At 41.2% G+C, this 25,688-nt stretch overlaps 1 protein-coding gene across 5 annotated transcripts in view; it reads right to left on the bottom strand.

The window, feature by feature from the left end:
- pot1 (protection of telomeres 1 homolog) overlaps positions 1 to 25,688 on the bottom strand; it is a 299,294-nt gene that overhangs the window by 103,179 nt on the left and 170,427 nt on the right. For all 5 annotated transcript variants that reach the window (XM_069903354.1, XM_069903353.1, XM_069903352.1 and 2 more), the window contains exon 9: positions 11,318 to 11,608. In XM_069903354.1, the coding sequence (XP_069759455.1) occupies positions 11,318 to 11,608 (291 nt within the window). The remainder of the gene's footprint in view (positions 1 to 11,317; positions 11,609 to 25,688) is intronic.

Raw genomic sequence — 25,688 nt, 5'->3', positions numbered from 1 at the left:
GTTTAGTTGCACCTTCATCCGAAGAAAGGAAATTTTCTTGTTCTCAAGGCAAAGGAGCTTGGTCTACCAGTGTAAGTAGGAAGGCCATTGGACAAATGTGCCACCAGAGTGACATTAAGATGACAAGATTATTTCAGTGAAAATACTTTTTCAAATAGTTGGGATATTTAGCAAATCAGTTTATATAGAACACTATAGCACAGAAAATAGGCCCTTCCAGTCTGTGACAAATTATTCTGCCTGATACCACTGTCCTGCACCTATTCCATCTCCCTCACGCACCTGTCCAAATTTTTCTTAAATGTTAAAATTGAGCCCGCATTCACCACGTCATCTGGCAGTTTGTTCCACACTCCCACCATTTGCTGAAGCAATTCCCCCAAATGTTCCTCCACTTTCACCTTTAACACATGTCCTCTGGCTCGTATCTTACTCAATCTCAATGGAAAAAGTTTTGTGTACCTCTGTCAAATCTCCCCTCATTCTTTTATGCTCCAGGAAATAAAATTCGATCCATTTTTAATCGTTCCCTGTAACTCAGTTTTTTTAGTCCTGGCAGTGAGCGGGAGGTTTGAGCTAGTGGAGTTGTTCTAGCGGGAGGTTTGAGCTAATGGAGTTGTTCTAGTGAACCGGTGCGGACTTGAAAGGCCAACACGGCCTGCTTCCGCTCCGTAAATGGTTATATGGCTACATCCTGGTTATATTTGTTCCGCAGATTAAGAACATGATGAGCTGTTGTCATCCAATGAGCTCAACTTAAAAAATTTGAGTGACCGGGTTAAAGAATTAGAAGATGTATGGTCCAGTCTAACAAACACCAATTCGAAGTTATGACGAGGGTCACTGATCTAGAATGCAAGAGCAGAAGATAAAAAGTACGTATTCTGGGTTTATCTGAGCCTACTGAAAGAGGGCAGCTTACAACATTTTTTTTGGAGTTGCGCTGCGAGGTGATTGGGAGAGATCTCATCACAGATTGACAGAGTTTCCTTTGTATCCAAGCTGACCATGGGTCAGAAACTGCACTCTGTCATTCTCAGATTACATCGCTACCAAACCAAGGATCTTTTGATCAGTGAAGCCCAACAAAGAGAGAAGCTTGAATATCATGTCCAATAGATCAGGATCGTCGAGGATTATTGCCCTGAAGTAATGAATATGCATGTCAAGTACAGAGAAGTTACCTTGGACTGTATCATCGGGAACCCTGCTCGACTCCGCATTACACTTTCTAATGTTAATAAGAAGTGGTTGAATTCAGTGGATGAGGCTCAGATGATCTTCCTTCTGCATTGCACCCTGTGAACTGTTATTTCATGACTGAGGTCGATAGAATACTGCTACTTTTACAGTTTCTATCATTTACTATACAAGGTCCATTTGTTGTTTCTAATTTGCTTTAATAATATTATACGGAGTGATTAATCCATTTGGATTGTAGTTATGTCAGGAGTTCTCTTGGTATTCAATCATTATTTATTTTTCATGAGAATTATACTCTCATTATATATATTTTTTTATTTAGTAATAATTAGTAAAGATAGTTAACAATATGGCTGCTTATTACACATTAAAAAAATTGCATGAAACTGTAAACCTTTTTTTGTTACACTTGGTTGAAGACTAATCATAATCTTGTTCTAATTAAGTGCAGAGAATATTTACATTTGAAGCCTAAAAGTGTGAGATAAAATGCTTAGCAGGAAGGTATTTGGCGACATTTTATTTACTGGGAGCTTGCGTTGATTTTTTTACAGCAGTTTTCTGGATGTGGGAAATAAGGGCTAGGGTGGGGGAGGTAGAGGAATGTTTTTTCTAACATTGCCACGGCACTGGGAACCTTTATAAACACTGTCTTTCTACAGCTTATCTTCAAAGTTGCTTTTGTTTTATGTTCCTGCTACAAGGCTGATATTTGGGACTTGAATAACATTTGTCTTAATCAATGCACACTATTAGATTTTAATAATGGCTAATCGATTTAATTTTGTCAGTTGGAATGTGAATGGATTGAACCATCCAATCAAAAATAAAGAAAGTGTTCTCACATGTCAAGCAGTTTAAAACTTCAGTTGCTTTTTTTACAAGGAAAACACGTTCATGGATGTGATAAATCTCACCTTATGTCTCAATGGAGGGGACAACATTTTCATTCTACTTTTCAAGCTAAAGGCAAGAGGGTTTCAATACATTAATCAAAACATTCCCTTTGTTCTGCATAGTGTTGCATCAGATTCAAATGGCCATTATGTTATTGTCACTGGGAAATTATAAAAGCTAATACCTATGCTCCTATGTAGATTATTCAGGCTTTTCTAAAACATTTTTTCTTCTCTAGCCGACCTAAGTTTATATTCTCTGGTGCTTGGTTGGGATTTTAATTGTTGGTAGATCCAGTTTTGGATTGTTCCTCTCTTATCCCTGCTAAATCTGCCTTAGCAATTCATCTTTTTTTAAATTTAGACATACAGTACGGTAACAGATCCTTCCGGCCCACGAGCCCATGCTGCACAAATACCCCAATTAACCTCCAACCCACCCCCCCCCCCTATGTTTTGAAAAGTGGGATAAACCAGAGCACGCAGAGGAAACCCACACAGACACAATGTAGAAACTCTTTAGAGGCAATGCCGGTTTCAAACCCACGTCACTGGACTCTGGAATAGCATTGTGCTATCCACGATGCTCACCGTGCCATCAGTCTATAAGAAAGCAACATTAACCTGTTCTTTTGTTAGATATCGAGGGAGGTTTTTACATTTCATTCCTGATTATTCTCATCCCTGTCCCTTTCCTTATCAATACCGTGCTCTTCTTTTACTGAATTCTGATCTATTCTCCACTCCTCAGCCTTGCTGCTCGTTTGGGAATGTTGGCCCTTTCCTGTGATCTAATGCTGCTTTTAATTGCTTTTGTTATCCACAGCTGTACCACATTTCCTGATGGATTTTTCTAAATTAAAAAACGAATAATCTACGTTGCTGTAAACTTTGTACCGATTTAAGCATTAAATTACTTACACAATTACTCACAACCTACCATCACAAACTCACAAATTTGTTGTGGGCCTTGTTTCACTTCGTTGGTCTTAGATCAACCCATTTCACTTTCAATCATTATATAAAGTTCCATCACTCTATGAGTACCTCCCTGAAGACTCGTTAATTACAGATCATTAATTAACTGTCTCTCAGTATACTGCACTAGATCTGGTTGGAAAGCCCAGAAGCAGTGCCTCAGCATAAGAGGTTAGTCATTTTGCTGAGTTTTCATTATTCAGAGGGTTTAAAACTTAGATTTCTCCAATCTACAGGGAAATGATTCTCACCCGCTGCTCACATTTAAGGCTGAGACAAACAGATTTCTGGCAGCATGGGATTTAACAGATGAGGGGCTCAGGATGATATAGATCAGCTGAGTGAACAGATAATAGCCTCATCATCTCCTTAAGACATTCCAGTGGGTTTGATGATGACTTGTGCAGGCAGCAATGTGGCAGAAGGGGAAACAAAGTGGGAAAAATATGACGTCATCCATTCTGCCAGAAAAAGCCAAAGAGCTGGCTATTTTATAAATGGTGCGAAATTTGGAAAAAGTTGATGTTCAAAGAGATTGGGGTGTCAATCTACACGAGAGCTAATGGGCACCTTCGGCAGAATGTTAGAAAGGCTTTATAGTTAAATGGTTTGCGTATGAGTGCAAGTATTTGCCTTTATGTGGTGTATTAGCTACAAGGAAGCTTGTCGCTGTTAGCACCGATAGGAAGTAAAAGGCAATCAGTGCTTTGGGCCTGAGTCCTTCGCAAGGATAACTATGGATGGTGCATGACCTGCTGAGTTTCTCTGGCACTTTCATATATTGTTCTCGACTCCAGAATTTGTAGATTTTCTTGTTTAACTCCACTTGGACAAATAAGATTGTTTTCCCTGAAATACGATGAATCATGAGAAGCAGAGATAGGGTCGACAGCGTTTTTCTCACGGTGGAAACATCAAGGACTAGAGGGCACGTGTTTAAGGCGAGAGGGGGAAATTTAAAAGACAGTTTTCTCTTCCCACAGAGAGCAGAATGTGCCTGGAACATGTGGCCACAGGAGGCATTGGAAGAAGATTCAAGAGCAGTGTTTAAGAGGCATTCAGACAAGTGTGAAACAGGCAGAGAGCAGATAATAGGGATCACGTGCCACCAGATGAAGTAAATTAGATTGTCGTCATGGTCAGCGCGGACATGGTGGGCTTGAGGGTCTGCTCCAGGCTCTACTGTTCTATATTCTAAAGATGGATTACTATTATTTATAACCGGGCCCTGATGAAGCTAAATCCTGCAACTTTTGTCTTTCCTAAAAAGGGAATACATTTTTTTTTATAGAATGCAGCAAAGAAATGGCTCCTAGGATAATGAGTAAGAAGAGATTGAGCAGAATGAAACTATCCTGAGGTGTTTTGGGAGCAGGGATGGGGAGAGGATGCTTCTTGTGGGAGAATCTAGAACAAGGAGCTGTTTGAAAATAAGATGTCGTCATTTAAGGCAGACACAAGGTATTTTTTCCTCCTCAGAAGATCATGTCTTCAGAATTCTCTCCTTCAAAGCATGATCGAAGTGGAGTTTTTGAGTACTTTTAAGGCAGAGATCAGTGCAGGGAATTAAAGGTCACCTGAGGTAGATAGGAATACGAAGTTACAATCAGATCAGCAATCGTAAAGCAATGTAAAAGGAGCTGAGTGGTCTCCTCTTAATTTGTATGGTTTCATTAAAAGAAAAAAAAAAGATGACCAGGCTCAACAGGGAAGGCTGTTGCTCCTGGCTGTAGAGAAAGAACGAGGGCTCATGGCCTCAAAATAAGGCAAAGCCATTGAGGAATGAAACAAAAAGACATTTCTTCACTCAAATGATGGCGAAAACTTGGAAGTCTCAACCTCGAGGACTAATGGGTCCTAATCATAGGCTGAGAAAGATGGAATTCCAAAAATTCAGGAAATCAAAACAAACGGAGATCAGAAAAGAAAATGGAGTTGTACCAGAAGGTTGTTGAAAAGCAGGGCAGGTCTGAAGGGCAATGAGCTCACTTCGGCTCCTAGTGTTTGTGTTCTTGAATCCAAGTTATCGTTTAAATTGTTCTTGTGTCAATTAGGTACCATACTGAAGTTGAAAACAAAAGTCTGCACCCTGTAATGTAGTGCAATACAGAAAAATGCCAGAAAACTCAGGGGGCCATGCAGTGTCTATAGGAAGCAAAGGGTAACCAATGCTTTAGACCTGGGCCATTCATCAAGGCATGAGCAAAAAACAGACAGGCACCTCAGTAAAAAGGTTTGGGGAAGGACAGAAGAGAAGGGAAGAAAGAGCAGGGGGAGGAGCACAGGCCAGAGGTCATTGGTGGATATGGGTGGGAGGGCAGAAGAGAAGAGCTGAGAAGTGATGGGGAGGGGATAGCTCTCTGAACAGAGTTGGTCCCTATGTGGTCCTCAAGCTCTGCTGTATGATGATGGATTGGACAAGGATTCTGTAGGTACCAATGGGTGTTCAACAAGCTGCACTAAACTGATGTCTACACTGAGACGCAAGTCACCAATTCAAAGATTCTTTTATGATTTGTCGAATCTAATGCCAGTAGATTCCTTACTGATTGGGCCATTTGGATGTCTTTATCCAGGGATTGCAAATCTCACGTTCATAAGACAGAGAGACCGACAGATTTCTGGCCATGAAGGGAATGTAGAGGTATAGATATCTCGTGGAGGTAGACTTCTATGTGGCGTTGGAAGCTCCAATTGCCGTGTCCCTTACCCTTTTCACCTCTCTCAAGAATACTGAGCTGCAAATATAATACCATGAATTCTCCTCATACCTAAGCACTGCCAAAACAGGATTATTCCTTGAGCTACCATTTAAAAAAAAAGCAGAAGAAAATCTAGATCCGGGACCCAGCATCTAGTCAGGCATGCAACCCAAGATGATTACACTGGCAACAGGCTTTTGTCCAAACGCAAATACGCTTTTCAAATCCATTTAAAAGACTGAGACAAAGGTAACCTGGTTAATTCAGAAATGACCTTATAATCTGTGCCAGAAAAGTGTTCACAAACTCTGCAGTTCAAAACCTGTATGTTGCAAAACACGACCTGTAACATTTTACTTATATTTAGTCTCCACGTTATGACCATATTTGTGCTTGGTTGTTTCAATTATAGTTATTACATTGAGTGTATTAATGCACATTTGGACATGGTAAAAGGTATAGACAGCTGTTATAAGTCATGAAAGAAGATCTGTAAAAAAACATATTTAACCAATGAATGTGGAGTCGCATCGTGGCTTTCATTCACAGCCTCGGTTTCTCTGCTTTCTGTTACTGTATATGCTGCTCAGCAATTTACTGATGCTCTTGTTCTCTGGGAGTGATTTTCAGGTGCCAGAACTATTGGCAGATGCTATCCATGCTCATCAGACCATTTGATTGACACCCCCCCCAACCACTGTTTTAAACATTCACTCCCATTCTGCTGCTGGACCAGGGTGAAAGTGCACCATCAGAAGATGTACTGAGAAGAGTGCTTCCACAGTCCCAAAATATCAACTGCCTAATAAGATACAGGCAAGCAAATTAATGCTGTGTTCCTACAAGTCACAAATATCCAGGCCTGGATGCATAGCCTTATTTTCACTGTGGTGAGCGGGTAAGTATTAGTCTCACCACGCTGCCTGCTATAGTTCAAGGTCATCACCACTTGCTCACGGCCAGGTGAGGTGAAATTGCCAATATCACACAGATCCCACAAACCTTCCTCGGATACTTTAAGCCTCACTCACAGCATTCCCCAATGCAGTGCTTTATTCTTGATTGCATTCACTTCTAACTGCTCCAACTTTGTCCAACTCGTTCGGTAATTTCAGGCCTGCCTCCTTCAATTCTACCCAACCTCTTCATTAGGTATTATCACTAAATCTAGGTTGTTCATATAAATGAGCATCTGTGGTGCTCTACCTTGCCCCTCGTTCCAAACAAGCCATCCTTTCTTTTGCTTCAAGCCCCCTTTGTCTGAGTCCTGCCAATCAACAGCCTGTGTCTTCCCATCTGTCCATCATCCATCCCTCCCTGGTTCATCAGTGCCCCAAATAGTCCCTGTCCCAGTCCCTCCTCCCCTGACCTCATTATACTGGATATCACTCCCCTGCACTTACACTCTTGCTGAAGGGTTTCCCTTTCAAAATGTTGACCATTCTTTTTCTCCTAATGATCTTGCTTGACCTGCTGAGTTCCTCCAGTTTTTTTTTGTGTCCGATTCCATCATCTGTAGCCATAGAAGACTACAGCACAGAAATGGACCATTTGGCCCATCTGGTCCAAACCAAACCATTACTCTGCTGAGTCCCATTGACCTGAGTGCTAGAGAAACTTAGCCGGTCTTTTCAGTGTCTATAAAAAGCAAAGATATGTTGCCAACATTTCAGGGCCTGAGTCCTTCTTCAAAGAATAAGCAAAAGGAGCAAGAATCAGGAAATCTCAGAATTCAGACAATGCAGGTTGGGGAAGGAATCCAGATCAACAAAATGTGTTAATTAGATATGATATGGGATGAGGTAAGAATTTATTACGTTTGTGCGAAAGGAGACAGGAAAGGGAGAGACCCCTTCCCTTAGCTCTTAAGGCAGTGGGGGAAGAAGTGAGGGGGAGGGGGGTTTAACAAACTCCAGAGGTCAATATTAATGCTGTCCGATTACAGGGTGCCCAGTCAGAAGATGAAGTGGTGTTCCTCCAATTTGTGGGTTGTCTTAATCTAGTAGTGCATGGATAGCTAAGGGAATGGGATGGGGAATTGAAATGAGTGGCCACTGGGTGATCCACGCCATTGCAGCGGACAGAGGCGCAGTGCTCCACATGCATCAAGGACATGATTCCTTTTGTCTTCACCTTCCACCCCACCAACCTCCATGCCCAACATATCCTTCTCCACCATTCCACCACCAATTACATGATCCCACCACTAGAAACATATTCCCCTCTCTGCCTTCTGCAGGGACCACTCCCTTCATGGTGCTCTTGTTCACTCCTTCCTCCCCTTGGGACCTACCCCTGTGACCTCAGGAGATGCTCCACTTGTGCCCACATCTCCCTCACCACCATTCAAGGCCCCAAACAGCCCTTCCAAGTGAAGCACCATTTCGCTTGTGAATCTGCAGGGGCCATCTACTGTATCCGCTGCTCCCGCTGTGTTCTCCTCTACATTGGAGAAACTAGTCGCAGACTGGGAGATCACTTTGTTGAGCACCTCAGCTCTGCAATAACATGGATCTCCCAGTGACCACCCATTTCAATTCCCCGTCCCATTCCCTTGCTAATCTGTCTGTCCATGGTCTCATGCTCTGCCAGACTGAGACCACCGCAAACTGGAGGAACAACACCTCATCTTTTGACTGGGCATTTCCCAACCGACTTCACTGGCTTTCATTAACCCCTCCTCCCACCTTACTTTCCCCCCATCATCTTCCCCCAGCTCTGTCTCTCCCTTCCTTGCCTCTTTTCATATGATCATGATAAATTCTTATTTCGCCTCTTATCACATCCAATTTAACAACTGTTGTTGGTCAGGATTCCTCCCCCAGCCGGCACTGTCTGAATTCTGAGACTTTGCAAGATATCCTGCTTCTAGCTCATTATGCTTATTTCTTCAAGAAGGGCTCCGGCCTGAAATGTCAGCAATATACGTTTGCTTTTTTTCAGATGCTGAGAAGACCGGCCAAGTTCCTACAGCATTTTGGTGTGTTTTTACTACAATCACAGCGTCTGCAGACTTTGGCATTTTTCCCATTGACCTGCACCCGGACCATAGCCTTCCATACCCCTCCCATCCGTGTACCTATCCACATTTTTCTTAAATATCAAAATGGAGCCTGCACTCACCATTTCAGCTGGCAGCCTGTTCCGCACTCCCACCACTCTACATGAAGAAGTCCATGTTCCTTTTAAACATTTCACCCTTAGTGGAAAAAGCCTTCTTGCACTTAACTCTATGGGTCAAGGTTTATTTTTTGTCTCCATCTTTTCCATAAATCCTTATAACCTTAAGCTTAATCTTCTGTACAAAGGCCCCTCCAAAAGATACCGTCAAGTAATACAATGTAATTAGAGAATATCTTGCTGTGGCTTTCTTTCTTAGTTCCTATTTGTCAGTGCCTTCCGCTGATCCTCCAGCTCATAGGTTTTTGTGTGAGAATATAGGCAAATGTTTCAGGCTGCCTTTTCACTGGTGAATCACGGGAATAACGTCTTCATTCCCAGCTTCTGACGCTTATTTTACCCATCCCAGAACTTTACCCAAATATATCTCAGCTTATTCCCAAACCTCAGTGAACACCCAACCTCCTTTCTCCCCCAGGATTTATGGAGCTTGTTCTTAAATCAACTCTTCTTTGGTCTGATAACATTATCCACCTGTCTACTTATTCAACATTGTATCCTTGAGTGTCCTGGCTGAGGGTGGAACAAAGACCTGTCTAGTAGCAGGATGGGAATTTGAAGCAGAACTAAGTTCTATCAAGTCTCACCTGCTTTCAGGCCACAGCCAAGTAAAATTCTCTCAACCCCCCCCCCCCCCCCCGACATTACTGAAAGTAATGGATTGACTGCTGTTAGCCACGTACAGGGTGTAGCCACTGTAAAGGAGCACCTGCTACCCTCTAGATCAGCACACTGATACATGGTTCTGGCTTTGTTCATTGTTTTATGAATCATTCAACATGTAGAACTGGCACAAAACATGCTGAGTGCTGTCTTCCACTGAATCTTCATTAATGCAAAGCAATCCAGAACTCACACAGAGAAGGGAAAGGAATACAGTACGAGGCTATACACACCCAGTTAGTTGTCAGTTTGTCCAAGTACACCATGCGCATCTTTCAAAGTCCATGTGCAAACATCAGCAATTACTCCCAAACAACAGCAAACTCCATGTTTGCATATTGTGAAATCGTTCCCCCTTGAGGTTTATCCATTTTCCCTTTTTTAAGATTCTACATTCTTTTATTGCCATGTAATAAAATAACTGTATATTACATGAGGAACCGCAAAGATTCGAGGTTACCAGAGGGAAGTAATTTTGAATATGTGATTACAGATACAATGATAATCAAAAAATTTATAACAAATATGTATATTAAACTGCAAGAAAAGGAGAATGAGGAAACAAATGGTAAAACTAAACAAAAATGGGAACAAGATTTAAACATAAAGATAAAGAAGGAAACATGGGAGAAGTTATGCTCTGGAACGATGAGAAATACAATAAACACGAGGTTACGTATGATACAATATAACTGGATACACAGGCTATACATTACACCTCAAAAGTTAAATAAATGGGACCCAACAGTATCTGACAGATGTTTTCATTGTAAAAAAGAAATGGGAACAACAATTCATGCAATCTGGATGTGTGAGAAAGTGAAAAAATTTTGGGAAGATCTAAACCAGATATTAAATAAAATCACAGAAAGCAATATACCAAAAAACCCAGAGATCTTCCTCCTAAGTAACATAAAAAACAAAGAATTTGGACTTGATTTGGATGGTGCACAAAAAAGATTTGTTAGGATAGCCCTAGCTGTAGCAAAAAAAATGTATTATGTCAGCCTGGAAATTAGAAGATAACTTGAGAATACAACAATGGTATATAGAAATGAATAAATGTATTCCATTAGAAAAAATAACATATAATTTAAAAAATAATATTACAATATTTGAACAAATATGGGAGCCATACATGAAACACAATAGAGAAAACCTACTGGGGACATCTACCACCTAAAATGACAGAAGGAGAAGGAAATGAAAAGAATTGACTCAGTGGAATTTCTTGTTTATTTTTATTGAGTGACAACATTGTTTGAGGGGTTTAATGTATCTTAGATTCTGTACTTTAAATGAATGGGAGAGGAGGTAGGGAGGGTGGGATGGGAAGGGGGGGGAGAAAACGACAGTGTATATATTTGAAAAGAAAAATGTATGTATCTTGATCAATGTGGTTTATAGTGTGAAAAATAAAAAAAAATAAAAAAAAGGAACCGCAAAGATTGCAAAGTAATAGCTAATATGAATTCACTATGATAATGTTAATACTATATGTAATAGATGTTAATTCTGCCTCACCCATAGGAAAAAGAATCTCAGGGTTGTATGTATAATAAATCTGAACTTTAAATATTCGTGAATAAATTTAAACCCATTAACTTTGGGCTCTAGCAGAAAAGGGGTCTGATTGAACAATGCCATGAGTACTTTCAATCCCACTAAGAGGAAATTGCGCAGTTTATGTCTTACCTTCAGCATCATGGCGGATCGATCAACTGGAGCTTTTGCAATGAGTTGACAGGTCAAGTCAAAATATTCAGCAGGCTTGACGTCTGAGAGTTTGATGCCTGACTTGAAGATGGAAGTGTTTGCATTTGCCCACCTGCGGAGTTCCTCCACCATTCGCTGATCCGTGGATTTGAAACAGTAGGATTTGCTCGCAGTTCGTGGTTTGATGGGCGCATTCTGAGCTCCATCGAATGTCAAGGCTGAGAAACCAGGAGCACTGATGGCCTGAAGCTCATGGTTGAATGCTTGAATCTAAACAAAGATGAGGTAATGTAAATTTTGTATCACAGTTTGTGACATTATCATTTCTTCTTTGTGGCTTCAGTGAGAACAGATTAATGGCATTGGCAGTGGAATGAGAAACCTTCTTGGGTTTGGAAAAAGAACAAGGTTGTCAATTTTTTTTTAACATTTTACATCACATCTTCCATATTTTTAAAATACATTCTACAAATACTTTAATTGGCTAAAAACTTGGGAATCCTGAGGAGGTGAAATTTCTCTTCCTTGTTTCTATTTCAACCTACGTGCTTATGAATAACCCACACATTTATACACCTTCACTCTGGCGTATGTGGTATTATTCCACCATGCATGTAATTAGAGAAATTGCAATTCTGGTCCATATACGATGCGCCATTCAGGGTCAATAACACATACTCACACAAGTCTGCTTAAAGGCCCATGAAATGTGAATTCAAGATTGCAAGCAAAGCCATGGACAGGTATTGTGGGAGTCAGGTGGGTTAGGTCTACCAGAAGACTTGTGGTTGTCATAGGCTTTAGTTCCAAAGCATGTGAATTAATCTGCAGTAACCCATTATTGACTGTGATGTGAACCGGAATACTGGGCTCTGAAAGCATGCTCTATTATGAAGGATAATGGAAAAGTCTGCAGTACCAATTTTGCGAAATGAGTTTGTGAAAAGGGATTTTATATTCTTCTGTAGTACCAAGTAGGAGTGTTCCAGTCCTCTGTCGATAATGAACCCATGGATTGAGTGATGGCTGTTCAATTACCCAGTTGCATATTACACAATGCAGCTATCAATAACCAGAGCTGCAATATATAGCCTTATTTCAAACTTTAGCTTTACTCTTTAGAAATAACATTGAAAGGCAGCAATTCAGGGCAGCATATAATGCTTCACATACACTACTAACTTCATGCTTTACACGCCATTTGTCCTCTTACCTCCCCCGCGTATCAATGGTTAAAAAGTCTATAGAATCATTTGCTCATAATGCATCTAAAATTACACAATATTCTAATCAACGCACAAACTTTAGATTAAAAAATGCAATCCAACTTTATTAAAAATACTTCTGAAGATTTTCTTTCAATAAAAAACATCATGTTTCCAGATCTTGAAAATGTTTGATGCACAACATGGGAAGGTTGCCATTGTCCTGTAGCCTCCATTATGCTATGTGCTATGATTCACTTTCATTGGTCCTTTCCGAATAGAATTCCTTTATTGCATAATTAAATGTCTATAAATATGTATAGACTGCACACCTTTTGCCTTAAAATGATCACTCAGAGTGAAGTTCCAAAGTCATTGTTCTCATTAACTGACATTCCAGTGTGGCCAAAACTAATAAATTCAACAACTTCTTGAGTTTGAAGAATAAGTAATGCTATATAAAAACAGGAATTGGGCTTCGCTTGTATGATAGTTCAATGAAGTTTATTCAACACAAGTCTTAACAAGGCATTTTACAAAGATGTTATTAATGAGGGAGAGAAAATCTCTGCCTTTTATCATCTAACATCCAAATAACCCTTTCTGAAATTGGAAGAGGAACAGTAACCTAAATATTTAACAAGAGAACGGCCACCGTACTTCAAGGGAAGCAGTATGCAACCAATACAGGTGAAATTCAAGCAGATTCTCTTTTCTCCCCTCTTCGGTTTCCTGCAGGCTGTTAAGCTTCTGTTCACTTAAGTTTTATTCTATTCTTTCATACATTGAATTGCAAAACAAAGACAACAACCCAGACTTTTGTCTTATGTTGTTCATCCCATGCTTGCACAGTAAAGACAAGGTAGTGTTTCTCCAGGACTGCAGAGCATATTTACATAAATATAAGTTAGAATAGAAGTTAAATACATTAATATAGTGAAAATTTAAGATGTATACAGTAACAGTCTACAGTACTCTATCTCCAAATGTTCTGGGAATTCAGAAGTCTGATGGCTTGGGGGGGGAAAAAAGCTATGGCCCAGACTGGACCTAAGGACCCAAGTGCTGCAGTACCTCCTACCAGATGGCAGAAGGGAGATCAGTTTAAATAAGAGGTGTGTGGAGTCCTTCACAATGTTTATTGCCTTTCACCTGCATCGAGTGTTGTAGATGTCCCTCATGGTAGGAAGAGAGGCCCCAATGATCTTTTCGGCTGACTTCACTATCCTCTGCAGGGTCTTGTGGTCCGAGGAGGTACAGCTTCCAAATGAGGCAGTGATGCAGTTGCACAGGATGTTCTTGATACATCCTCTGTAGAATGTAGTGAGGGTGGAGGGTGGGAGATGGAATTTCCTCAGCCTTCGCAGGAAGTAGAGGCGCTGCTGGACTTTCTTGGCTATGGAGCTGGTGTTAACGGACCAAGTGAAATTCTCCACCGAGTGCACTCCAAGGAACTTGATACTCTTGATGACCTCAATGGTAGACACTAAACCCTGCACTTATGTTTTACTTTATGTTTAATGTATTTATTCTTGCACTACCTGATGTTCTACATAGACATTGATTTGCCTGGACAGCATTATTTTTCACCATTTTGGTACACATGACAATAAACAAATTCAATCACTTCAATTAGGTGGATGTACTTCACTTCATACTATGACTGATACCCTCAGTGCTGGTCAAGAAGTAACAAACTCTAGGCCTCTGTGCCCCTCTCCGCAACTGGATCCTTGACTTTCTCTTTGGAAGACCACAGTCAATACGAATTGGAAACAACGTCTCCTCCTCACTGATTATCAACAATGGCGCTCCCCAAGGATGTGTGCTTAGCCCACTGCTCTACTCATTATAAACACATGACTTTGTGGCCGGGCATAATTCCAGTGCTATCTATGTTTGCCGATGACACCACAGTTGTCAGTAGAATCATAAAACAGCAATGAGGAAGCATACAGGAGGGAGAGAGATCAGCTTGTTGAACGATAACAACTTTCTGCTCAACGTTTACAAAACCAAGGAGATGATTGTGGACTTCAGGAAGTCAGGGGAACACGACCCAGTGCTCATCAAGGGTCAAGAATTTCAAATTCCTGAGTGTCAACGTCTCCGAAGATCTGTTCTGTGTTGATGCAATCACACAGAAGGCTCGCCAGCGGCTATCCTTTCTGAGGTGTGAGGAGATTCAGTACATCACCGAAAACTCTCAGAAACTTCTACAGGTGTACATGGATAGCATTCTGGCTGATTGCATCACTGCCTGGTATGGAGGCACCAATTCTCAGGACAAGAATAAACTCCAGAGGGTTGTTAACTTGGCCTGCGACATCACAGGCATCAGAACTGCATCTTAAAAAAGCAGCCTCTATCCTCAAAGACCCCCCCCCCCCACCACCCAGGCCATGCCCTCTTCACTCTGCTACCATTGGGTAAAAGATACATGAGTCTAAAAGACGAGCACTCAGTGGCACAAGGACAGCTTCTTCCCCTCTGCCATCAGATCCCTGAATAATCAATGAACAAATGACACTCCCTTACTTTTTGTGCACAAGTATTGTTAGTTTTTATTGTAATGTCACAAGTTTGCACTAAGACGCTGCTGCAAAACACGAAATTTCATGACGTTCACGACAATAAATTCTGATTTGGATTGCAGAAGATCATTTTGAGTGATGCATTCTTTCTTTCAACGATCACTAAGCCTTCCACATTCTAAATAAATTCAAAATCAATATTCCACCACAACTTCAGGAACGTTTCCACAGAAAATTAGTTTCATTTGTGAACATTATGTCACAGAATTGATCTGTACTTAACACCTGGGCATCTAGTTCCACGTTGATAATGAACTCAATGAAAATAAATTTGACCACCTTTTATTTTTAAATTCCAAAGATAAATAAAATTGCATGGAGTTGTACATTCCTCCAGTTCAACTGGCATGTCATTACCTATAGAGAGCACAACATCAGCACTCCCCTTCTGATAGAGTATTGCAATGGGTGAATATATGTGCATTATTGCAAGAAAGAGTGTGGTGAATAAAACAACACGATATTTTCTTCTTTTTTCCTTTAAATAAAGTTTGCAGAACTGCTGTAAGTTCACCAAATTGCAGTCAATCCATTTTGCTAGCATCTTATCCATGAATCCTGTACTTTAAGATCATGGCCCCTTATGTTAAAGCTGTTTGGATAAAATGCTTCCTTGAAAATTCAATGCTTAAAAACATGATGTCACACTACACCTTTGGGACATGGGAATCTTGTGCAATTTTCCACGAGTTGCCCACAAAACAATAGAAGGTGCGATTCCTTCTCACTTCATCAGAGATCCACTGCTTGGAGAGAAATGAGGTGAGCTCCAACCTCAAATAGGAACTTGATCCCAATATGCAAGATCTGCTTCCATCATTCCTGTGGAAAGCAAAATGCTACCCCCAGATAAAACACTTCTAACACTTCTCAATTCTTTTTGTAAAATGACTCAGCAGAATTGCCACATGTAAAGTTCAATGACAACACTTGGTATCAAGTTAGTCTGTAAGGAAAAGAAGGTGAGCTTCACTCTATACAAGTTTTCTTGTGAGTTATGACTGCAAACTTAGATAGGATAAAAGTGTTTTATACCTCTAAGAGGGAATATTTGAGTCTGGAACTATAATCCAATTAAAGAACTTAAAAATGCACCAAAACTCTGAACAAACTTCACCGGAAGGATCGAATGAGATTGATAAGATGGAGCAACAGAACTTTTATCTCACTTGGCTTTGGAAATGAACTGCGCTTGATACCTTGTAGCACGATCAATTTTTTCCCTTTGAAATCACGGAAAGAAACCTTATCTGCATTAGGTTTCAAATTCAACCACCCTGCTAAAATTTATTTCATGTTGCCTTGCATGCAAGTCAAACCTGCCTGAGTCAGGCAGATGTCAGAAGCCAAGGATTCTAATCAAACCTTCAATTTAAGCCGGGAGATTGTCTGCTCCCTCAGGCAGATCTAAGAGGCCCAGTTACACAAGGGACATCACCCCAATCTTCAGCCAATATTTAATACTCAATTGACATGCTAACAATGGGGGTACATGTTTCTGAATGAGTGAACAGTTATAAGGTTTTCATTTTTATAATAGTTTTTGGAAAAGGTTATTTGGTCATTACCTTTTACTGTATGTCGGAGTGTCTGCAAATTGAATGTCAGGTTTGATTTCCTCCATTACAATAGGGGCAGTGCTTCAGAAGACCTGAAGTTGTGAAAAGTCCAGTAGAAATCCCACTCCTTCCTCACGAAGACGGGAAATTAAGTGAGGCTTGGTAAGAGGTGCGTGAAACATGAAAGGTGGCAAAACAGCAACCAACTTCATGATAAGAAAGCCGCCAACATTCTCTGCAGGTAATGAGCAATGGGAAGTAACATATGCTGCATGAACCCAAAGGGGCAATCGATACCCAAAAAAGTCCACTCTGAGAGTTCTGCTCTGTGCTTAATCTAGAAGCAATTTATTCACCACAACAATTTGCACAGGTTTTTTTCAGTAATTAAAATCCACCAGACTTTATACAAATTCATTTCTAATGTTCAGGATTTTTGAAGCTTAAAATATGCTTCATTCCTCATATTTGAATATTGTATACTTCAATTATTTCATTACTTAAGAGATATGAAGCTTGGCCAGCTGAGAATCATTGGTATGCTGGTGAGCTGCTGTTCCTCCCAAGCGACCAAGGCACTCCTGCTAATTCAGGCTGCACAAGTACTTGGAAAAACTTTTTATCCTCGGTGTATTGCAGCATCCAAGTTTTCTTTACCACACCCCCAAACCCACTCCCCCAAGTGTATCTTCATCCATCCCAACAACTCGGCCCTTTAAACGTAGAAAACATCGACAATTCCAATTACAATTTATCGAAAAGGGATCACTTGTATCAAATTATTTGATGGCGCTCATTTGGGCGGTGTAGTGGTTAGTGCAACGCTGTTACAGCGCTGGGTTCAAATCCCCGTGCTGTCTGTAAGGAGTTTGTACTGCGACTGATAATGTTGTGTTTTATATTGTATTTAGATGTGTTTTAAAGGAGATAAATTGTGGCAGGTTCTTAGTGTAGGTCACATACAAACACTTCAAAACAGATCTTATTTAAAATACTGGAGCTCTGCTCAAGCCAGACAGTCTGGCTCCGAGTGCTTTTGCAAAAGCTTTGGGGAGTGCCTATAGAGACTTCACTAATGGATTGTTGTTTTGAAAAGCAACAGATGAAAGAACTTGGAGGAGTAGGTTCAGAGCTGCAGGCTGTCTGAAGACAGTTTGCTGTTCTATGAGGGTCATGTGGTTTTGCAAACAGAGTGAGAGAGACAGAGAGCGAATTCAGTTCTACAGAGCTAGAGTTCAGCAGCAGCAGCTGGGACTGGAACAGGACAAGCTGACAAGCTTGTGGAAAAACCCCATTTTGAAGGCAGGTTGTGAGTTCTTAGTTCAGTCTGGTCAAAGCCCTTGAGATCCATACAAGAGGAGAGGACTGGCTGCCTAATGCAGGGGTATCAAACTCAAATTCACGGAGGGCCAAAATTAAAAACTTGGACTAAGTCGAGGGCCGAACTAAATATTTATTGAAAATTTTCAACAACATCTGCATGTTTTCTCTTCTTTCAACATATGTAATATTAAACTTTAGGATATAACTTTAGGAGGATAATGTTACAGGTCAGGAGTAGGTAGCTCTAGTTCACCCTTTGCTTGACCTGAGGGAAACATATTTGGTCCCTGTGGAGATGTAGTCAGCATTCACAGGCTGTGTCCATTTTGGCCTGCATCAGGACTCAGCATTTCCTGCTCACTCCTCAGGCTCTAGGCCTCTATTCACCCTCGACCCACCATCCCTCTACCTGACCAGTCCTTTACCCAACCTCTACTCACCTCTCACTCCACTCGCTCTGCCTCTACCCACCCCATCCTATACACGCCCCTCTACTGCCTCTCCCCTCAACCCGTCTCTCACCCTCTAATCACCACTCCCCTACTCACCCTGCCCCTCCCCTTTTACCTCTTCCCTATCCACCCCTCCTTCTACTCATCCCTCCCTCTAACTGCCCCTCGCACCACCATAACTTCCCCTGCCCATTACTCCTCACCTACACCCTCTGCCCACCCCTGCTTACCCACCCACTCAGGCCCAGCGCGCTGCCAATCAGCCTTTGCAGACAGCCACCATCTCTCTCTTCACGTGCAGGGCCGAACCAGCAGTCCCTGGTGTCCGCGCGGGTGCAAGCACTGAAGGCCGTGGCGACCGGGAGAAGTGCGCTCGCGCTGTGGAAGGGCCGTCCGGTGCCAGTCGCGCGGGGCTCGCGCTGCCCGGGGGCCGTGCGCAGCCTGCCATGCCCGTCGCACCGACAGGAAATCACAGGCGCTCGCCCATCCGCCGCACCGCTCGACAGCTGGGAGAAGTGACTGGTTGTGCGGGGAGTTTTCCAACTGGCTTGCCGGCTGATGACATCGACAGACTTCTCGTGTTACAATTTCTCGTGTTACAATGGGGAAGGATGTGCATTGAAGGGGGAGGATGGTGGGGGTGACATTACTAAAAAAACAGCATCGGCTCTCGCTGCAGGGCGGGCCACCTCTAATACATTTTTGAAATGATCTTGTGGGCCAAATATAATTATATCGGCCCGCGGGCCAGAGTTTGACATGTGTGGCCTAATGTTTCACTTGAAATAAGAAAAACAAAAAAGAACTGTGGTGACCTGAAAGAAAGAGGTTATCATCTGGAAAACCCCGATGGGGCAAGTTTCTTCAGCAAGACACTGACGTGGCTGATTAGAAGGGATCAGTTTGTGTCCAGCGAACAGCAAATTTCTCTCTGAAAACCAACAAGAACCATTTACCTTTCAAGAACCAAAGCCTGGTGAACTTCATAAATGTTAAATTCTGTGCACAGTATAAGAATTACCTGCGACCAGTGAACTTAGAGGAATGAGAAGTGAGATAGGACAGTGTCAAATAACTTTTCTAAACTTACATACACATTAATACACATGTGCTTAGAATTAGAAGGAGGTTAAGTTAGGTTAGATCCTGTTTTCATGTTTAAATATAATTAAAAGCAACTTTTGTTTACGTAACGATTTGTCTTGGTGAATATCTATTGCTGCTGGGTTTTGGGGTCCTCCCCGTATCAGTGTGGGTTTTCCTACAGGGGCTCCGGTTTCCTCCTACAATTCGAGAAAAACCTGGGGTGTAAGTTAATTGGGTGTAAATTGGGCAGCACAGATTCATGGGCTGAAGTGGTTTGTTACTGTGCTGTATGTATGTCTAAATTACATCCCAGTACAATGTGGAGCTTAAGATCAGGGTTTTTATTTTTATTTTATTTTTTTTAAATTATCAATGTTGTCAGCTGGAATGATCACAATTCTATTTGAACCCTGGACATTTGATGCGAGTACATGGTTCTGATGGAGTGACCAGAGTCATAAGGTTTTCAGTTTCAAGTAGTTTTTGAAATATTTGTTTACAAAATTACTTTATTAACTGCACCACCCACGAGGATTGGTCATTTTACCAACAGCTTCGGCACGGAAAATTAAACTTTACAAGCATGGAAATTCATTCATTAACAATTTAATTATTATCGGTCTTTAAAAACAATGTTTTTAAATTGTTTCTATTTTCATCTCTAGCCAATATCTCCCCTTCAGAACAGTCAGTCGGTAGCAAGAAACAGGATCGATTTCATCACAGACTGTTTAAAGTAAAAAAGCACAACAAAAATGCTATCCTCTAAGAGCAATGCAGTTCCTCTAGTAAAGTGAAGTCGGGGAGAGTTACTGGAAAATAACCCGTGCAAAATCAATTCCTGTTCAATTAGTTGGCTGGATGGATCAGGGTGTTAGCCAATCAAATTTAAATGTTATATATACAACACAGTAACAGGCCATTTCGGCCCACGAGCCCATGCCACCTAATTACACCCAATTAATCTACACACCCGCTACGTTGTGAAGGGTGGGAGGAAAGTGGAGCCCCCTCCCGGGGAAAACCCATGCAGACACGGGGAGAACGTACAAACTCCTTACAGTCAGCGCAGGATTCGAACCTTGGTCCTGATCGCTGGCGCTGTAAAGGCGTTGCGCTGACCGCTACGCCAACCGTACCGCCCCAAAATCCACAATAGCTGATGATCACACTGTTTCCAATGAGCACCCTTTGTACTTTGATTCTGATCTGAATTGAACTCATTCTTCCAATTTACACAGCCTGATACAGGTTCTTTTTTTCATTCCTTCGCATGAAGTGGCATCAGTGACAGGTCAATGCTTATTTTAAATTGCTTGTTCGTCATTTTAATCGGCAGCTATGAATCAGCCCCATCACCCCCTTTTCCTCCACCCCAGAATTATCCAACCCATCCCTCCAGGCAAAGACCATCCTTACCCCACATTCTGCAGCTTACAACAATTCTTCCCCATCATACCTGGACAATCCTCCACCCAACGCTCCACATGAAGATAATCCTCTCCCATCCCTCCATATCCAGCACAGTTCTTCCCATTCATCCCAGAACAATTCTCTACCATGCCCTCCATCTCGGACAATGCTTCCCCATAACTCCATACCCAGAAGAGTGTTTCCCATTCACCCTAAGACAATCCTCTACCCTGCCCTCCATGACAGGACAATCCTTCGCCATCCCAGGATTATATTCCCCTCCACCTCAGTCTCAGTACAATCGACTCCAAAACTCCCTCAAATGCAGGACAATTTAGCCATGTGCAGAGTACAAGAATGGACAGGCTATTTTTCAGACAAGGATGATTGAGGCACACATAGGTAATAGTGATGGATTCATAAATCAAGCCCACTGGCCAGGGTCTCCACCAACCATCCATATACTCTGATCCCATGTTACTCAACCAATCTTCCTTTCATTACCCCCAGGTCCTACCACTTAACCACCCCTGGGAAATTTATTCATCAACCCATGCATCTCTGGGATGCGAGAGGAAACACGTGCAGTGTTTGAGAGAACATGCACACTCTGTACAGGCAGTACAAGAGGTCAGGTTGTTGGAGAGCAGTGAAGCGGCAGATCCACAGGCTGTGCCACTGGGTCCCCCAAGTTTCTGGGCCCATTCTCAAAAGGTTCATTGACTGATGTGTAGCGACTTTTTAAGTATGCCTGCATAGGTATCACAAGAAATAATGAAGTCCTGGCCTCAATCGGAAGCCACCTGCAAAGACTAAATGCAGAGTATAAACTAGAGGTGGCACTATGGTGCATTTTTCAAAACTGAGTTTGGCACAACTTGTTTTCCTTTTTAATTCCCATTTGAAAGAAAATTATCCACTTCATTACACCTTGTATGAAAGTGGATCAGAGAGCAGTCCCAAAGGAAGACTAATTGGAAGAACTTTAGTTATTGCAATGATTTTCATTCCCTAACTGCGACCGATTAATTTGCCCTGCATTACATTGGCATAGGGGAACGGAACTCAGGCTCACTCAGAGGAGTAATTCTTTCCATGGAAGAGTGAAGGTCATCTCATATTCTCCTTCATGCTCCAACATTCTGCATGCAGATGGGGGACGTTTGCAGGCACGGTGCGACTCCAAATGCTTGTCTGTGCAAATGCTTGGAGGTGTCGCTGGTGCAATGAGAAACATTTTTTTAAAACAAACAGGGCTGCAAAAATATCTCAGTCATTGGGGAGCAAATTTCTTCACTCAGAGCTAGCGAAGCTTTGGATTCTTAGTTAAGACGGCTGCGGAGGTTCAGAAACAAAGATTATTCACAAAAGAGATCAATGGACTTTTAGTTATTAATGGAATCAAGAAACACAGGGTTAATGCAGCCACGTGGCACTTCTATTAAAGGCATCATCTTATTGAATGCTGACGGGGCAAGTTTCTTCAACAAGACACTGAAGTGGCTGGTTACAAGGTATCAGTTGTGGGTGTCCAGTGAACAACATATCTCTCTCTGAAAACTGACAAGAACCTTCCTGAGCACCTTTTGAGCACCAAAACCTGGCGAACTTTATAAATGTAACATTCTGTGCACAGTAGAAGAATTGCCTGCAACCAGTGAAATTGGAGGAATGAAAAGTGAGATTGGACTGTGAACCAAATAACTTTTCTGAACTTGCGCACACATTAATTCACATGCGCTTAGAATTAGAAGGGGGTTAAGTTAAGTAAGTCAATAGTGATAAGTTAAAGTGTGATTCTGTTTTCAGGTTTAAAGATAATTAAAAGCAACTTTTGTTTAAGTAACCGTTTGTCTTGGTGAATATCTATTGCTTCTGGGTTTTGGGGTCCTCTGGGCTCGTAACAATGACAAGTACATCCTCTGAGGGAGACCAGACTTGAATACAAGATTCAAGGTGCAGGCTCACCCAACTCCTCATCGAACTGCAGTAAGATTTCTTTGTGCTTGAAGTCAAAATCTCTTGCCTCATCTCCCTTTCAAACTTCATGTCATCTATCAGGGTAATAGGGACCATTATTGCTCCCCTTTCCACCTGTTCCCATCGTAAAAAATGCTCCTTCTACATTATTTTAACCAAAGTGGATGATCTCTCTATTTCCCTCATGATATTCTATTCTGCCACGGCCTCACCCATTCATCAAAACTCTCAAACGTGAAGGTACCACATCTGTACCGAGGTGTTCATTGGCTTCCTGATTGGGATCTGCTCTTCCTTTTACAATTTCTAAGATTAGTAGACATCCTTTAACCCAATAGTTAAATATACATTGTGAATTTGGTTTCAATTTCACAAATTTTTTGATTTAAAATATTTTAGTTTATCTAGTACTATTTATCTCAACTATTTTTTTTCCTCATCATCTATAATGGATCAAGTCTTTTTTTTTGAAAAGCAAAGGGATTGTCTATTTTTCAGATCTGTACCCAAGTCACATTCTTTTAGATCTTTCCAAGTTAGGAGTTTTTTTTAAATATAACCTAACTTTCCTATATCATATCAACATGATTTGGTTGAAACTCTTTCATTTGAATCCTTCCCATAAGGGTTTAATGGGTAATATTTACAATAAACTATTACAATTGCAATCCATCTCTAATGATAAAATTAGAGGATCTTGGGAAATGGAACTTCAATCACTTCTTCCAGAGGAACTTTGGGAAATCGTTTTTGGATGGTTAATATCTCTTCATTAAGTGTCTGATAATGCATCAACTCACTTTAAAGTGGTACATCAGGTTCATATGTTGAAAGATAAATTGGCCCGTATCCCTGCTAGTGTTAGTCACATGGCCACACTAACGCACATGTTTTGGTCTTGCTCTGTATTGGACAAAAATTTTTAAGACTCTTTCAATTATATTAGGCATTAGATTGCAACTTAATCCATTGACTTCTATTTTTGGAATTATAGTTCCAGAGGTGGGTCAAGTTCCCACCTCTGAACATCGGGTTGTAGCTTTTATTACACCGAAGAGCCATCTATTTAAATGCAAAGATTCTAACTCACCTACCTTGATGCAATGGCTTTCTCAAGCCATGTCATGTGGAAGTTTAGAAAAAATTAGAAGCTGCACTTTTGATACCTCCCTTTAGCTTGAAGAGACTTGGCGTCCATTTATAAACTATTTTCAAATGAGTTCATTTGTATTTTGACTTTACCTTCCAGACTGTTCTGGATTTCGTCTGGTTTTTTTTGGAAAGGACCAGATAACGATCTGTTGTAGTGAATTCTCAGTTTTGGCTGGCCAGTCCTGTTTTGTTGTTGCTGTTGTGTTTTTTTGGTCAGTTAGATGGGGTTTTAATTAAAAAAATGATCTTTTTGAATATTCCAAATTGAGGAGAAAGGGATAATATTATTGAATTTGTTATTATGCTCTACGTTGTATTATGTATTGCAATATATTGATGTTTCTGTTTTTACTATTCATTTCTGGATTCTATTCTCCTCATGTATTGTTTACTATAATATGTTTAATAAAAAGATTGAAAGAGAGGAAGCTTAACCTCCTCGGACCACAAGACCCTGCAGAGGATAGTGAATTCAGCTGAAAAGATCAGTGGGGACTTTCTTCCTACCATGAGGAACATCTACAACACTCTATGCAGGCAAAAGGCAATAAACATTGTGAAGGACTCCACACACCCCTCACGTAAATTGCTCTCCCTTCTGCCATCTGGTAGGAGGTACTGCAAGTCTCGGACCATTGCGTCCAGACTGGGCCATAGATTTTTCCCCCAACCATTAGACTCCTGAACTCCCAGAACATTTGTGGATAGGGTACCATGGACTGTTACTGTATATGTCTTAATATTTCAATGCGCTTAACCTCTTTTCTAACATACATACACATATATATAAATAAATAAAAATATGCTTCGTGGTCCTGGCGAAACACTATCCCGTCTTTACCGTGCGAGCATGATATGAACAATAAAGACAACCTGACTTGGAAAAAAAAATGATACAACCTTCGCAGAGTACAGATTTCTAAGATTCACATTATTCCAAGAGAACAAATACCTCCACATCTGTGCCACTTGAATGACCACTTCCTCTGAAACCATAGCATCCACTTCTACGTTCCTCCAAATTACTTAACCTGCGAGCCCTCACAGACTCTTATGTTTCGACAAGGACACCTCTTACTGCTTTAATGAGCACTTTCTGAATTTGCGCAATCTGTTCTCAGAAGTCAACTCATTCTTTTCAGGAATCTGTCAAGTGCAGATCTAAAACAAATCTGCTAATGTTGGAATTTTAAAGAAAATTGCAGAAAAAAAAACGCAGCAGGTTGGACAGTAATATGTGGAAATAGAACAGGTCACTGTTACAGGTCTCTGACCCTACAGCAGCATTCTGCTGTAGGGTTACAATGACCAAGTGCTGTCAGTTTCTCTTTCCACAGATGCTGCCTCGTTCTACATCATGCTTCCTTATTTTATACTCCACATTCCACTGTCTGTGTTCTCTTGTATCTCTCTCTTTAAATTTGGAGACAGAAATCATACACTGTGGTCACCAAAATTCTGTTTAAAACATGGTTACTCTCACACTCCGTTGCTTTTGCAGAAAGCCCAAACATCCACTTGCCTCGTGGCCATTTGATGCATCTGCTTACTAACTGCGTTTCATTCACAAGTCCTCTTCTGCATAG

The sequence above is a fragment of the Narcine bancroftii genome, chromosome 11 (assembly GCF_036971445.1).
Source record: "Narcine bancroftii isolate sNarBan1 chromosome 11, sNarBan1.hap1, whole genome shotgun sequence".
Taxonomy (NCBI): Eukaryota; Metazoa; Chordata; class Chondrichthyes; order Torpediniformes; family Narcinidae; genus Narcine; species Narcine bancroftii.
This window is presented reverse-complemented; position numbering and strand designations above follow the sequence as displayed.